A 13,399-nucleotide genomic window follows, 5' to 3' on the forward strand; every position below is an offset into this window, starting at 1 on the left:
TTCTTAATTTTTAATCCTTAAGTTTGAGAGAGAATAAAGAAAATCATTGAATTTCAGCAAGGAGAGAGAAAGTCATTGGTTGAGGTTAATTTTGACCACTAAAAAGGTCAAATTTGGTGTCCATGAGTTCCATTCAATTAGAAGAGTTTGATGGTGGCTGTTCTGAATCTTAATATTGCCTAAAATACATATCAAGGTTGAGAAAGGAAAATTTAACTTGGTTTGATTTTGGATTTTTAACCTTTTTTTGGGTTTTCTAAGTTGATAATTAGTTTTTTCATGTTCTAATGGTGCTTCTTAGATTTTTTTTTTTTTTTAAGATCTATATGAGTTGAAAAAATAGGTTTTAAGACATAAAAGCTACCTCGATTTTCAGCCTACCGTAATGGTAGCTAGAATCCAGGTAAACAAATGACATGTTGCTTGTCTTGTTTTTTTTTTTTTTCTTTACAAAAACAAAAATGATAGGGGACCAAAGTATTAAACACAGAGAATACTTATGACCAATATAGAATTTTGGATGAAATATTCTTTTTAATCCTCTTACTTTTAAAATTCAAACACAATCACCATCAATTTGTAATTTTATAAAATTCAATTTTAGTCCAATTTTTTTTTTCTATTTTTCAGTCCTTGAATTTGAGAGAGGAGAGAGAAAGTTACTGAATTATAATGAGAAGATAGAAAGTCATTAGTTGTGGTCGATTCCAACAACTAAAATGGTAAAACTTGGTGTTTACAAGTTTCATGTAATAAGAAAAGTTTGCTGGAGGTTGTTTTTAACTTCAATATTGTTTAGAAAATATATGAAGGCCAAGAAATAATATTTTAACTCAATTTGATTTTGGATTTTTAGATCTTTTTTTTATATGTTTGGTTGATAAATTAGTTTTTTCATGTTTTAAGAGTGTTTATTAAATGTTTTTATGTCCAAATGGGTTGAAAAATAGATTTCAATGGGAAAAAAACCCTTTCTTGATTTTCAAATCACCATAGTGGTGGTTGAAATCTAGATAAATAAATAACACATCATTTGTCTCAGTTGACAACGTACTCTCCATCTTATGTTTTGTATTTTTAAGGGAAAGACAACATGTCCTCTTAAAAAAAAAAATAGGGCTAAAAGGCCCAATAACATGAGTTTTTTTTTTTTAATGCCGAGATGAGCCACTACCAAGCTTGCATCAACCTTGTTTGTTTATTTTTCTGTGGTTATTTATTTATTTTTTTTAATTTCATCATTTATTTATTTTATTTTATTTTTAGGTAAAAAATAAATTTTAAAAACAAAGTTATTTATCCTAATGAAATCTAAGACATGGATTGCAGATTTAGCCATTTCAGTTTTTCTATATAAAAAAATGTTATCTTGAGTTTTTTTCCCTTTACCTTTTCTTTTAATTTCATCATTTAATTTTTTTTCTTTTATTTTTATCATATATTTAGGTAAAAAAATAAATTAAACTCAATGAAGTTCATGATATGAAATGTAGATTTGATGAATTAAATTATAAAATTTAAACTTAAATCTAATATATTATCGTCCTAATAAGTTTTATAAAAAGATGCTACGTTAAAATTGTTTTAAAGTATTTGGTATGTTTTAAATTAGTAGTCTTGATATGTTTCATTTTGGTTTATTAATATTTGTTTTTTCAAGTATTTTTAGTCATCATGATTTTTTTTTTTAAAAATTCAAATTAATTTTTTATTTTATTTTTTATATTAAAAAAATTAATACAACCCACAATATAGTGTAAATACCAACATGGTAAAAGTTAAAAAAAAAAAACACATAATTTATTATTTCTTTCATCTTCAAGTCAATTAAAAAGAAAAATAGAAGTAAAAATCCCAAAACTTATATTACACTTTGGCTATATTTGGTATTGTAGTTCAACCATATTTTTTAAAATTATTTCTACTTTAAAATTATTTTTTGGATGTTTTTAGATTATTTTGATGTATTAATATTAAAAATATTTTTTTAAAATAAAAAAATATTATTTTAAATAAAAAAATATTTTAAAAATCAATAAATAATTATTTTTTTATGCCATGCCCGCCTTCTCGAGTATGAGTATGAGTCTGAGTCCAGCCTTCCTTGGTCCTTCACTGTTTTTTTTTCCCTTCTTTTCCAGCAGCAGAGTCCAAAGCAACGCGAACAAACAGGGAATCCAAATCCAATTTCCTAAAAGGAATTGAGTTGAGATATGGCGGCGGTGAGTTGTACTGTATGGGACTCGGTACTTGAACTCACCAAGTCAGCTCAGGTCAAGAACTGCGACCCGCAACTGTGGGCGATCCAACTCAGCTCCAATCTCAACTCTGCCCGCGTTGATTTGCCCTCAATGGAGCTGGCTCACCTATTAGTCTCTCATATCTGCTTCGATAATCACATGCCCATCACGTGGAAGTTCCTCGAGAAGGCCCTCTCCTTCAACCTGGTCCCTCCTTTGCTCGTCCTCGCTCTCCTCTCTACCAGGCAGGCCATCACCTTCATTGATATTATCTCAATTTTATGCCAAAAAGGGTTATTTTATTTTATTTAATTTTAATTTTATTTATTTACAGGGTTGTTCCGAATCGACAGCTCCACCCGTCTGCATATAGGCTGTATATGGAACTCGTAAAGAGACACGCCTTTTCCTTTTCAGCTCTAATCGCTGCCCCAAATTATCAATTGTGAGTGTTTTGGATTTCTATGAATAACGACATTAGCCTGATTTCGTTACTTGTTTCTGCTAATTAATTGTATGATTTTGCAAATGCTGACCTTTTTCCTTAAAACTTGGTATTGTTGTTTGGAATAGGCAGATATAGCAAGTCTTAATTTTCTAGTTATGCATGGTGGCTTCTTTTCTTTTTCTGGATAAAACAAAAATTGAATGTTGAAAGAGAGACGATGACGAGACGGAATAATAGGAGATTTAGTAATAGTAGGCGCCGTGTTGGATCATCACCATTATGCTTGGTTTTATCTCTCATTTGGGTTAAAATATGGAAAATGGGAATAAGAGTTGTTTCTAAGCCATTCTCTTTCACAAGGAGTTGGCTGACTTGGGTGATTGTGTGGACAGTGGTAGTTTCATTCAATCTTACAGCCTTTGCTCAGATGTTGCACTGGTGTTTTCACCTTCTTCATGACCATGGATGGTTATAAGGCTGCAACTCAAAGAACTAACTGCAGTTTTAAGCTGAAAAATACTGTTGCTCCTTGTTTTTTATACCAAACTATGTGCATGGGTCGCTTTGTGGATGTATCTCTTAAAACTGTAACACAATGCAATGATGTAAACATTTAGGATGCTATACAGAAACAATTATGTAGAAAATTGTAGTATTGGGATTGTTCTGTGCTTATGTTGTTAAACGGATGCTTCATTAATGTTTACTTTTGGATCCAGACTTTGAATGCATTCAATTTGGACACTCTTAGGTCCTAGCAATCCTGCCAATTGTGATTGCCTCATCCGTGGAATTTAAAAGTTGTCTTTTTTATTTTTTCTCTGACAGAATCTGCAGAAATAACTATTGCAATAAAGAATCTTTCTTTGCCTGCTTAAGGACTAACAAAAATCCTGAAAGACAATCTGAATCCTGCCATTTTTTTTTTTTTTTTTGATGTACTTTTAAACTTCTATTATAGATATTAACATCTTTTAGTTGCAATTACAGGATCATGAAATCAATAGATGATGTTGCTCATCTTTCCCAAATATTTGGCGTGCAATTGTGTGAACCTGGCCTTCTTCTGGTTGAATTTGTCGTTTCAATCGTGTGGCAGTTACTTGATGCTTCCTTGGATGATGAAGGGTTGCTTGAACTAGGTGCAGAAAAGAATTCTAGATGGCTATGCAGACCGGAGGGTATGGAAATAGATGCTCATGAGAACTTTAGTGAGAAGAGAAATGAGCACCACGAGTTGCACAAAGTAAATACTACAATGGCTATCGAGCTAATTGGAGAGTTTCTAAAAAATAAATTAACCTCGAGGCTACTTTACTTGGCACGTCAAAACATGTAAGATATATATAGTGTCATGATTGGTTTTACTTGTGTTTTATAAGAAGAAGTGGGGAACAAGCCATTAAAGTGGTTTGCCATGCTCAACCTAAATGATGCCTAACCTGGCATGGTCTTCTGAACTTTACTGTAGGGTGGTTACTACTAGATATTGGAGAAATTTAATGAATGAAACACGATTAATAAAGATGTTCTCTTATCCTTTTAGGCCTTCACATTGGGGAGGCTTCATCGAGCAATTGCAACTGCTTGTTGTGCATTCTGCAGCTTTGAGGAACTCAAAACACATAACTCCAGATGCTTTTCTGCAGTTGACATCTGACACCCGAAGGGTTTTGTCTCGAAAGTGCAAAACAATATCACAACATGAGTTTCATGCAGTCATGTTTTCAGGGTCTCTAAAATCTTCTGTTGGTCAATGCCGCGGGGCAAGTCAGTCTGCAGTTTGGTTACCTATTGATCTATTTCTAGAAGACACTATGGATGGGTCACAAGTGACGACAACTAGTGCTATAGAAAATCTTATCAGTATGATTCATCTCTTGTTTTATGCTGAAATATTTTACAAACCTATAGAGTAGGACTGTAGGTGATAAATGAAAATTTATTGTTCCAATTTTATGTTGCAGGTTTGGTCAAAGCTCTGCAAGCAGTTAATCGCACCACTTGGCATGATACTTTTCTAGGCTTATGGATTGCAGCTTTACGGCTAGTTCAAAGGGTGGGTGCTTGTTCTAATTTGATAAAAAATCCATGGGTGTCATGTGGAAAATTTTGCAGTTTTCTAGAAAACTTTTCAGTGAATAAAAAAGTGGAGAAAATGAACAAATTTAAAATAAAAATAGTTTCCTTGGAAAAGTGTGTTTTCTTTTTTTAAGTTTTCTTAAAAGCAAGTACTTCTCCATATTTTCTACTTTGCCAAAAAAAAAAAAGTGCCATGTTTGGTTCACCTGTTTCTTATTTGATCTCTAGTTATTTTAAAGACAAGCTAAACAATATCTTCCTTTCCTGTTTCAGAAAACTAGTAGTTAGTAAACTTCCTTTTTTTTTTTCCCCATGGTCATAAGAAGGAACTAAACATCAAGTAGAGAATTACAAAAACATTCTGAAAGTAAACTCACCCTTATATTTTTATGAGCCTGAATGTTGGGTAGAAAACATTTGAGAAGAATGGATAGGAAACAGAATATTGTAAAGGAAGAGAAGAAAAATTAAGGGAGGATGGGTGGGATAGGGAGGAAAAAAGAAGAACTATAAGAAGGGAGTTACAAATATAAATTTTATTTAACAACATGAGACTGACTTGATATGGATGATAGGTGTTTTTTCTATCTTAAATAAATGAATATGAATACAAAAGAATATAAAGATTCTCTATTATTTTACTTTTGAATAGAAATTTATATATCATCATTCAAGTGTAGTCGGAGAAAACTTGGTCTTGTGCTTTGTAATGGTTAAGTATAAAATTTCTTGAATTAGTTTTCCGTGTTGTTCTCATGTTTTAGTTATCTTTCTCCTTCCAACTTATGTTGTCTTCGACACTCTTTCATTTTCCTCAACCTCTTCCTATTAGAATCTGCTGCTTCAAATTCTAACACTGGATATTAGCTTCCCTTGACTTTGATGTACGCAAACCGGTCTTTCATGTCTTCAACAATGAAATTTTTTATTTTTCAAATTTTTATTGGATTGTGCAAAGAGTAGTTTCACAGTTCCTTAATTTATTTTTCTTAATAATCTTTTACTACCCTATGTTATGAAAGTAGAGAAAGGTTTGAGTCCCTAGGGCACTAATTTTTATATATCTTCTTTCATAAACAACAATTTGGTATATTTGACACTGAACAAGGGCTTAAACTAGTGCTTCTGAAATGTTTAATGCCTTTCACAAACCAAATGAGTATATACTTGACAAAGCACTCCCACAAGAATGAGATATAACATGCGGTGTAAATACGAAGAAAGGGATGAAGTCAATGGAACGATAAAATTAGAAAGGAATTGTGATGCTAAACTTGAGTTAATGGGCACCAAAGCCAATTACCAAGTAGGTAGTAGAATAAAGTTTATACCTAAAAACTACTTTTGACAATTGACTAGAAATAAAAGTTAATATCTAAACTGCAAAATGTAATCCAGTTAACAACCAGATTTCTAAATTTTCCCATAGATATATTCTATATCATTTTTGGTTCGTCCATCAGTCATTTTTGCTTTTGTCATAGAATAGCTATTCTTTGAAGAATATAGATTATATAGCTTCTTAAACAAGCTTCATTATTTATTATTTCTCATGTGTTGTTCATGTAGGTTTCATTAAGCTCCAGAAAAAAACACAGTTGGTGGTATTCATTTAAAGTTATGCAAAGCATTAATAAAGCAGGATTTTAGGGATGAGACAGAATACATGTTTTCGATTAGAGCAGAGAAAAAATGATTCTGTAGTGATAAATTTAAGAATAAAGTATACAAAGTGGTCCTAGACAATTGAAACCTTTTTAATGTACTAGCTTGAATTAGAGAATCAACTGAAATCAATTTTCTGGAAGCATTATTCTTTTTCTTCCAAAAGAATTGCATGTTTTTTTTTCCCCTTATTTTGGTAAGTTTTGCACAAACCTTCTTTGACTTTTAATGATTTATGCATCTTTCAGTACATAACCTATTTGTGTTATTTCAGGAAAGAAATCCTAGTGAGGGTCCAGTACCTCGCCTTGATACATGCTTGTCCATGTTATTGTCTATTACAACCCTTGTAGTGGCTAATATTATTGAGGAAGAGGAAAGTGAATTGATTGATGAAACGCTACAGAGCCCTACCAATCAAAGAAAAGAAAAACAGGGGAAACGTCGAAAGGGTCTAATTACTTCCCTGCAGCTATTGGGTGATTATGAGGGGTTGTTGACTCCGCCTCAGCCTGTTAGCTCAGTAGCTAATCAAGCTGCCGCAAAAGCTACAATGTTTATCTCAGGTCTCACTGTCAGTAATGGTTATAGCATGAGTATAAATGACATGCCAGTCAACTGTTGTAAGTGATTTCATTCCTTAACATTGCAGTTCATATTATCAAAGGTTGTGTTTGGTGTGGAAACAATATAATTCCAATGATGTTGCTAAACAGGTTCAATTTCCCCTGCTACCAAAATGTTATAACATGAATCGGCAGGTTTCTGTACATTTTAGAAAGTTCCCTTGTATATAGGGGGTTTCTTAAAAAAACAATTATTAGATGAGCTAATTGAACCTTTATTTGTTTTCTAACATCAGTCCTTTCAATTGCTATCACTGTTTCCTTTTCCTCATTTCAGACTTTAGAGGGTGACAAAAACAACAAAATAGTAGTTCTCGCTAGAATTTGAACTATTTTTTCTCCTTTATTTTTACAGTAGGCCTGTATCTGTTGTCTTCTCAAAATATGGTTATCTATCCACTTCTCTTTTAGGTTTATTGTTTTCTTTTATTTTCTTTGTTCTCAACCTGTTGGCCCTGGATGCCAGTATTTATTGTTTTTCCATGGCTCTGAATTCTAGTCTTGTTTTTCATTTTATTACTTTCCAGCTGGAAACTTGAGGCACCTGATTGTTGAGGCTTGTATTGCAAGAAATATGTTGGACACATCAGCATATTTATGGCCAGGCTATGTGACTCTTGCCAACCAAGTACCTAGGAGTGTTCCCAGTCAAACACTTGGCTGGTCGTCATTGATGAACGGGTCACCTTTAACCCACTCAATGATAAACATTTTGGTTTCAACTCCAGCTTCCAGGTATGCTGCCAGTGGTATTGTTTAAAAACTGTATCTGAACAATTAAAAAACCAAGACAATTGAAAAAAATTAACCAAAAAAATAAAATTGAGAAAAAACCAATTAAAAATCCCCAAAATTTTTTGTTTCTATTCAGGGTTGATTTCAATCTTATCAAACAAATCAAACCAAACTGATTCAATTTAAACCCTTGATGCGAACCTTATGATCACGTCGTCACGCAACCCACAATCAAGATTGAGATCTGATCCCGAAAAATCGAAATAGGTCTGATAAAAGTGTAACACAATGGAAACATGCCCCAAAACACCAACACAAATTTAATTTTTACCAAGTCAATTGATTCAAATCAGGAGTCAAATTGAAAGAAAATAAAAGTTTTGGGGTCAATTAAGGGTTCAATTGAAGAAATTCACAATCAAGGATTATTTTGTAAAAGGCATCAAACTTTAGGGACTCAAATTGATTGAAATCAGGGGTGAAATTGAAGAGATTTGAAAGTTTAATGGCAATTAGGGGTTAAATTGAAAAAATCTGAGATCAAGGACCAAAATAAAGAAGGCGTTGAAATTTGGGGCTGAAATTGAAGTTTGTCAGGAGAAAAATTAAACAAAATTGAAAGTTTGAAGCCAATCAGAGGTGTAATTGAGAGACATCAGAAGTAGATGGACTAATCTGTTCCTTTTCCCCTTTATTTTCCAGGGTTTTTTTTTTTTTTTTTTTTTTATTGCATGGATGGTGAACATAATACTGCACTATAATTGAGACAGCATGAGTTTCCTACCTTCTTTGCACAAGACTTAACATTGAATAATATAAATCATCATAAATCTTTTACAAGATAGCACTCTTTCCATTGGTTTTGTTTCTCATGACATTGGCTTTTGTTTCCAAACTTGAGCTTTTAGAAATTTTTTCTTTTGAGCAAAATTGTAATTCTATACAACTGCAGTGTTTTTCTGTGGAATTGTTTGTTTTATTTTCATTTTTGCTTAACAAGTGTGTGAATTTTTATTAATGTTTATTCTTATGGTAGGGTGTTTAAAATGTGAAGCAATGAACAAGGGTCAACTTGATCTAATTAGCTTCATAATAATTAGCTCTTAATGTCATTATGTTTTGGTCGGTGATGTTATTCTATGAATGCCTTAAAAGAGGCTGTTTCAAGATGTGCTTTTGTGTTTTGAATGCTGTTATGATGACAGATTCCATAATGGAGGTTTTTGAAATTGAGCACAACTTGAATACAATCAAGTCGAGAGGTTTTATGATTTAGGATTTTTCCTCCATAATGTTGTAATTATGCATGAGGAAAGATTCAAATGCATGTGCATACGATGAAGGTCATAGCTGTCTTGCTTAAAATGCTATTCCCTAATTTCCTAACCTGGTCTTAAGTTATGCCATTCTTTTTCCTGAACCATGCATGTCAGATGCTCTTTTTTTGTATATTTACCCAGTGGTATGGCAACTGAATTTAAGATGGATTTGATGGAAGCTTACCAGCGATCGAGAAAATATATGAGATTGCAGTCGATGGTTCTGATGATGAGAAGATATCTGCCGCTACTATTCTTTGTGGAGCCTCTCTTGTTCGTGGTTGGAATATTCAGGTAATGTTTCAGAAGCTCCCCCACTCCCTCTCCAGTTGAAGTTATTAATTAATTCTACTGTTGTTTACAGGAACATACTATTCTTTTCATTATAAAATTGCTGTCACCTCCAGTTCCTGCTGATTACTCTGGGAGTGAGAGTCACTTGATAAATTATGCTCCGCTTTTAAATGTTCTTCTTGTTGGAATATCATCCGTGGATTGCGTGCAGATTTTATCCTTACATGGTTTGGTGGGTTGAATTTTAACAACACTTCTTTACTGACTTGTGTCTGTATGTGTAATGCATGTCTTTTGCTGACTGGTGCCCGTGTCCTTTTACACATAAAGAAAAGAAAATTTATCAAGTTCTTGAAGAGGTCATTTAATAAAGAGTTTGTCACGATGGAATATAGAGGGTTCCAATATGCGTGAAAACTAAGAAATTGTGCCTTTATTTGATTTTGTGAAGTAATAAATCATGGGTGAGATCCATATGCATAGAAGAGAAAGTCAATGAAAAAAGTTAACAGGAAAAAAAATTTAAAGCAAAAGGTTAATAGAAATTAAAGTGAAGAACCAAACTGTGGAAATAAATGGAAAATTTGTGTCCTTTATGCTGTCTGTGAACTGATTTTCAACATCTATTGCCAGGTTCCAATACTTGCTGGTGCATTGATGCCCATCTGTGAGGCCTTTGGCTCTGCCGTTCCTGAGGTCTCATGGACTCTTCCAACTGGTGAAGAACTTTCTTGTCATGCAGTTTTTTCTAATGCCTTTACACTTCTTCTGAGATTGTGGAGATTTGATCATCCACCTATTGATCATGTGATGGGAGACGTACCACCAGTGGGATCCCATCTAAGCCCTGAATACCTCTTGCTTGTAAGGAATTCCCTATTAGCGTCCCTTGGAACTTCGACCAGGCGTCAACTCAGACGTAGGAGATTCTCAAAAATTTTGAGTCTGTCTGTAGAACCCATATTCTTGGATTCTTTCCCAAAGTTGAAACTATGGTACAGGCAGCATCTGGAATGCATTGCTTCTACCTTTTCCGGTCTTGTACATGGAACCCCTGTTCATCAGATTGTTGATGCACTCCTCAATTTAATGTTCAGAAGGATAAATAGAGGTGTTCAGCCTTCGACTTCTACGACGAACTCTGGAAGTAGTCTTTCATCTGGCCCTGGTGCTGAAGATGCTCAAGCTAGGCTTAAAATATCTGCATGGGATATCTTAGAAGCAACTCCATATGCCCTTGACGCTGCTCTGACAGCCTGTGCCCATGGAAGACTCTCTCCCCGTGAACTGGCTACAGGTATGTACAATTTGCTCAAAGTTTCCTTCATCAATTAAGTCTATATGGTTTGAGACCAGTTGGCATGTGAGGAAGAAGTTGGTGCCTTAAGAGAAAATATTAAGAGGACGTCAAGAATACTGTTTTGCTATGTGATTGAGATAAATGTGAACGCACTTTATAAGTATGAGAGCAGGTATTACTCAGATCTTAGAATGGTTAAAATTTAGCCCTATTCTTTTAAAAACTAACACAATACTGTAATCACTGTGTGGCTATGGGGCATATTAGAGCAGAGGATAGTATAGAGGGATTAAAGTTTCACATCATCTTAAAGCATTAATCATCAAATGATTGTATTGTTGGTTTAGACAGAGACTTAAAAGTTTAATTGTACCAAAACTTCAAAACGTTAAAAACCATTTTCCCTGATAACTACATGCTCAATTCTTATCTATTTACACCTGCACCTTTTATCATAGGGCTTAAAGATCTTGCCGATTTTCTACCAGCATCTTTGGCCACCATTGTAAGCTACTTGTCAGCTGAAGTTACACGAGGCATATGGAAGCCAGCTTCTATGAATGGAACTGATTGGCCGAGCCCAGCTGTCAATTTATCCTCTGTTGAGCAGCAGATAAAGAAAATACTGGCTGCCACTGGTGTTGATGTCCCAAGCCTTTCTGTAGGTAATTCTTTATCATACAAGATTACTGTTCCCTTTTTTAAGGCTATAGGGTTTTCAGTTCTTGATAAATGAAAATTTTTCATGTATGTTTTTTTGAACGCATTGCTAGAACAAACCACAACAACCTGCATTTTGAAGATCAATAGATATACTTGTACAGTTTTAGGTTTGGAAATTTTCATCCTTTTGTTAGATTTCAACTTTCAAGTGCATTCTTGAGCTAGACCTAGAGATCTTCATATCATGATGAAGCAGGAAGAATGAGTATGCATGAGTTGTGTTTAAATTTTGACAAGGGAATTTAATTTCTAGAAAAACAAATTTCATTAATGAGGCTTAATACTTGTTCTTGCAGGGGGTACATCTCTGGCTACACTTCCTTTGCCATTAGCTGCCCTAGTAAGCCTCACAATTACTTACAAATTGGACAAAATGTCTGAAAGGTTCCTCACCCTGGTTGGCCCAGCCTTGAATGCCCTTGCTGCTGGTTGCCCCTGGCCATGCATGCCCATTATAGCCTCTCTATGGGCCCAGAAAGTTAAGCGTTGGAGTGACTACCTTGTGTTCTCTGCTTCTCGTACCGTGTTCCACCATAACAGCGATGCTGTAGTTCAGCTTCTGAAGAGCTGCTTCGCATCCACTCTTGGTTTGAGCCCCCCTCACATTTCCAGCAATGGTGGTGTGGGTGCCCTTTTAGGTCACGGGTTTGGCTCCCACTTATCTGGTGGAATCTCTCCTGTTGCCCCTGGAATTCTTTACTTACGAGTGCATCGATCTGTCAGGGATGTCATGTTCATGACAGAAGAAATTCTCTCTCTTCTAATGCACTCTGTTAGAGATATTGCAAGTAGCGCATGGACTCGAGGTGCAATGGAGAAATTGAAGAAAAGCAAATATGGGATGCGATATGGGAAAGTTTCTCTTGCTGCAGCAATGACGCGTGTCAAGCTTGCAGCTTCACTTGGATCTTCTCTAGTGTGGATATCTGGCGGATTAAATTTGGTTCAATCTTTGATTAATGAAACTTTACCCTCTTGGTTTATATCAGTACATGGATTGGAGCAGGAAGGTGGAGAATCTGGAGGTATGGTTGCAATGCTAAGGGGTTATGCACTAGCGTACTTTGCGCTATTTTGTGGGACATTTGCATGGGGTGTGGATTCAGAATCAGCAGCATCAAAAAAACGGCCAACAGTGCTCAAAGCTCACTTGGAATTTCTGGCAAGTGCTCTAGAGGGGAAAATATCGCTTGGTTGTGATTGGGCTACTGCATGGGCGTACACATCTGGGTTTGTGTGCTTGATGGTGGCCTGCACACCAAAATGGGTGCTTGAGGTGGATGTGGATACATTGAAGAGGGTAAGCAAGGGGCTGAGGCAGTGGAACGAAGAAGAACTGGCTGTAGCGTTACTGGGACGAGGTGGAGTTGGTACAATGGGTGCAGCTGCTGAACTGGTTATTGAAATTGGCTTGTAGGTTTTGTCAAAAGCATGTAGCTTGAATGCTAATTATAACATATCTCTGTGGTCTGGTGACATGGTGGGTTCGGTCCTCCAAAAATACTTTAAGTTACTAACATCTGTAGGTATCTTTCTGTAAAGTCATAGCTCACGTATAAAATACTCCTTTTCAAACAAGTAGTCGAGTTGTAGATTCGTCACTAGGGATAGCGCCCCATGTCAAACATTAAATTAAATTGAAGTTAAAGAAAAAACTATAAGGATCATTTTATTGTGCATTGAAAGGATTTTTTTTTTTTTTCACTTTTTATTTTTGGGTATGCTCTTTTTGTTTTTGATTAATCTGAAAGTAGACTTCATTATTTATTTGTTTGGTTTTGTTTTGGCTACTTGCTCTTTATTGATTTTCAATTTGGAAAAACCAATTTAAATGGATAATTATAAAAAATTTTCTAAGGTTTGATTGTGATTTTACATTTTGAAAAAAAGTTATATTTTACATCATGAATTTTATACTCACGGTAGCAATTAATATTTTTTAAAAAACAACCAATAAAAAAATCTAA

The 13,399-nt window shown here is 34.6% G+C and overlaps 1 protein-coding gene across 3 annotated transcripts; it reads left to right on the forward strand.

Moving 5' to 3' along the window:
- Positions 1 to 2,078: 2,078 nt before the first annotated feature.
- Positions 2,079 to 13,111, forward strand: LOC118044127 (mediator of RNA polymerase II transcription subunit 33B). Of its 3 annotated transcripts, none has more exons than XM_035052284.2 (12): positions 2,079 to 2,485; positions 2,575 to 2,685; positions 3,679 to 4,023; positions 4,235 to 4,554; positions 4,656 to 4,747; positions 6,710 to 7,058; positions 7,589 to 7,796; positions 9,295 to 9,409; positions 9,480 to 9,641; positions 10,043 to 10,706; positions 11,198 to 11,374; positions 11,729 to 13,111. In XM_035052284.2, exons 1-12 carry the CDS (start codon positions 2,214 to 2,216, stop codon positions 12,847 to 12,849), a joined length of 3,936 nt encoding a protein of 1,311 aa, XP_034908175.1. In that variant the 5' UTR covers positions 2,079 to 2,213; the 3' UTR covers positions 12,850 to 13,111. The 3 variants fall into 3 exon arrangements, with proteins under 3 accessions (XP_034908175.1, XP_034908176.1, XP_034908174.1); XM_035052283.2 differs by having other exon boundaries at positions 2,080 to 2,485; positions 11,168 to 11,374; XM_035052285.2 differs by lacking the exon at positions 9,480 to 9,641 and having other exon boundaries at positions 11,168 to 11,374.
- Positions 13,112 to 13,399: the final 288 nt, after the last annotated feature.

The sequence above is a fragment of the Populus alba genome, chromosome 2 (genome assembly GCF_005239225.2).
Source record: "Populus alba chromosome 2, ASM523922v2, whole genome shotgun sequence".
NCBI lineage: Eukaryota > Viridiplantae > Streptophyta > Magnoliopsida > Malpighiales > Salicaceae > Populus > Populus alba.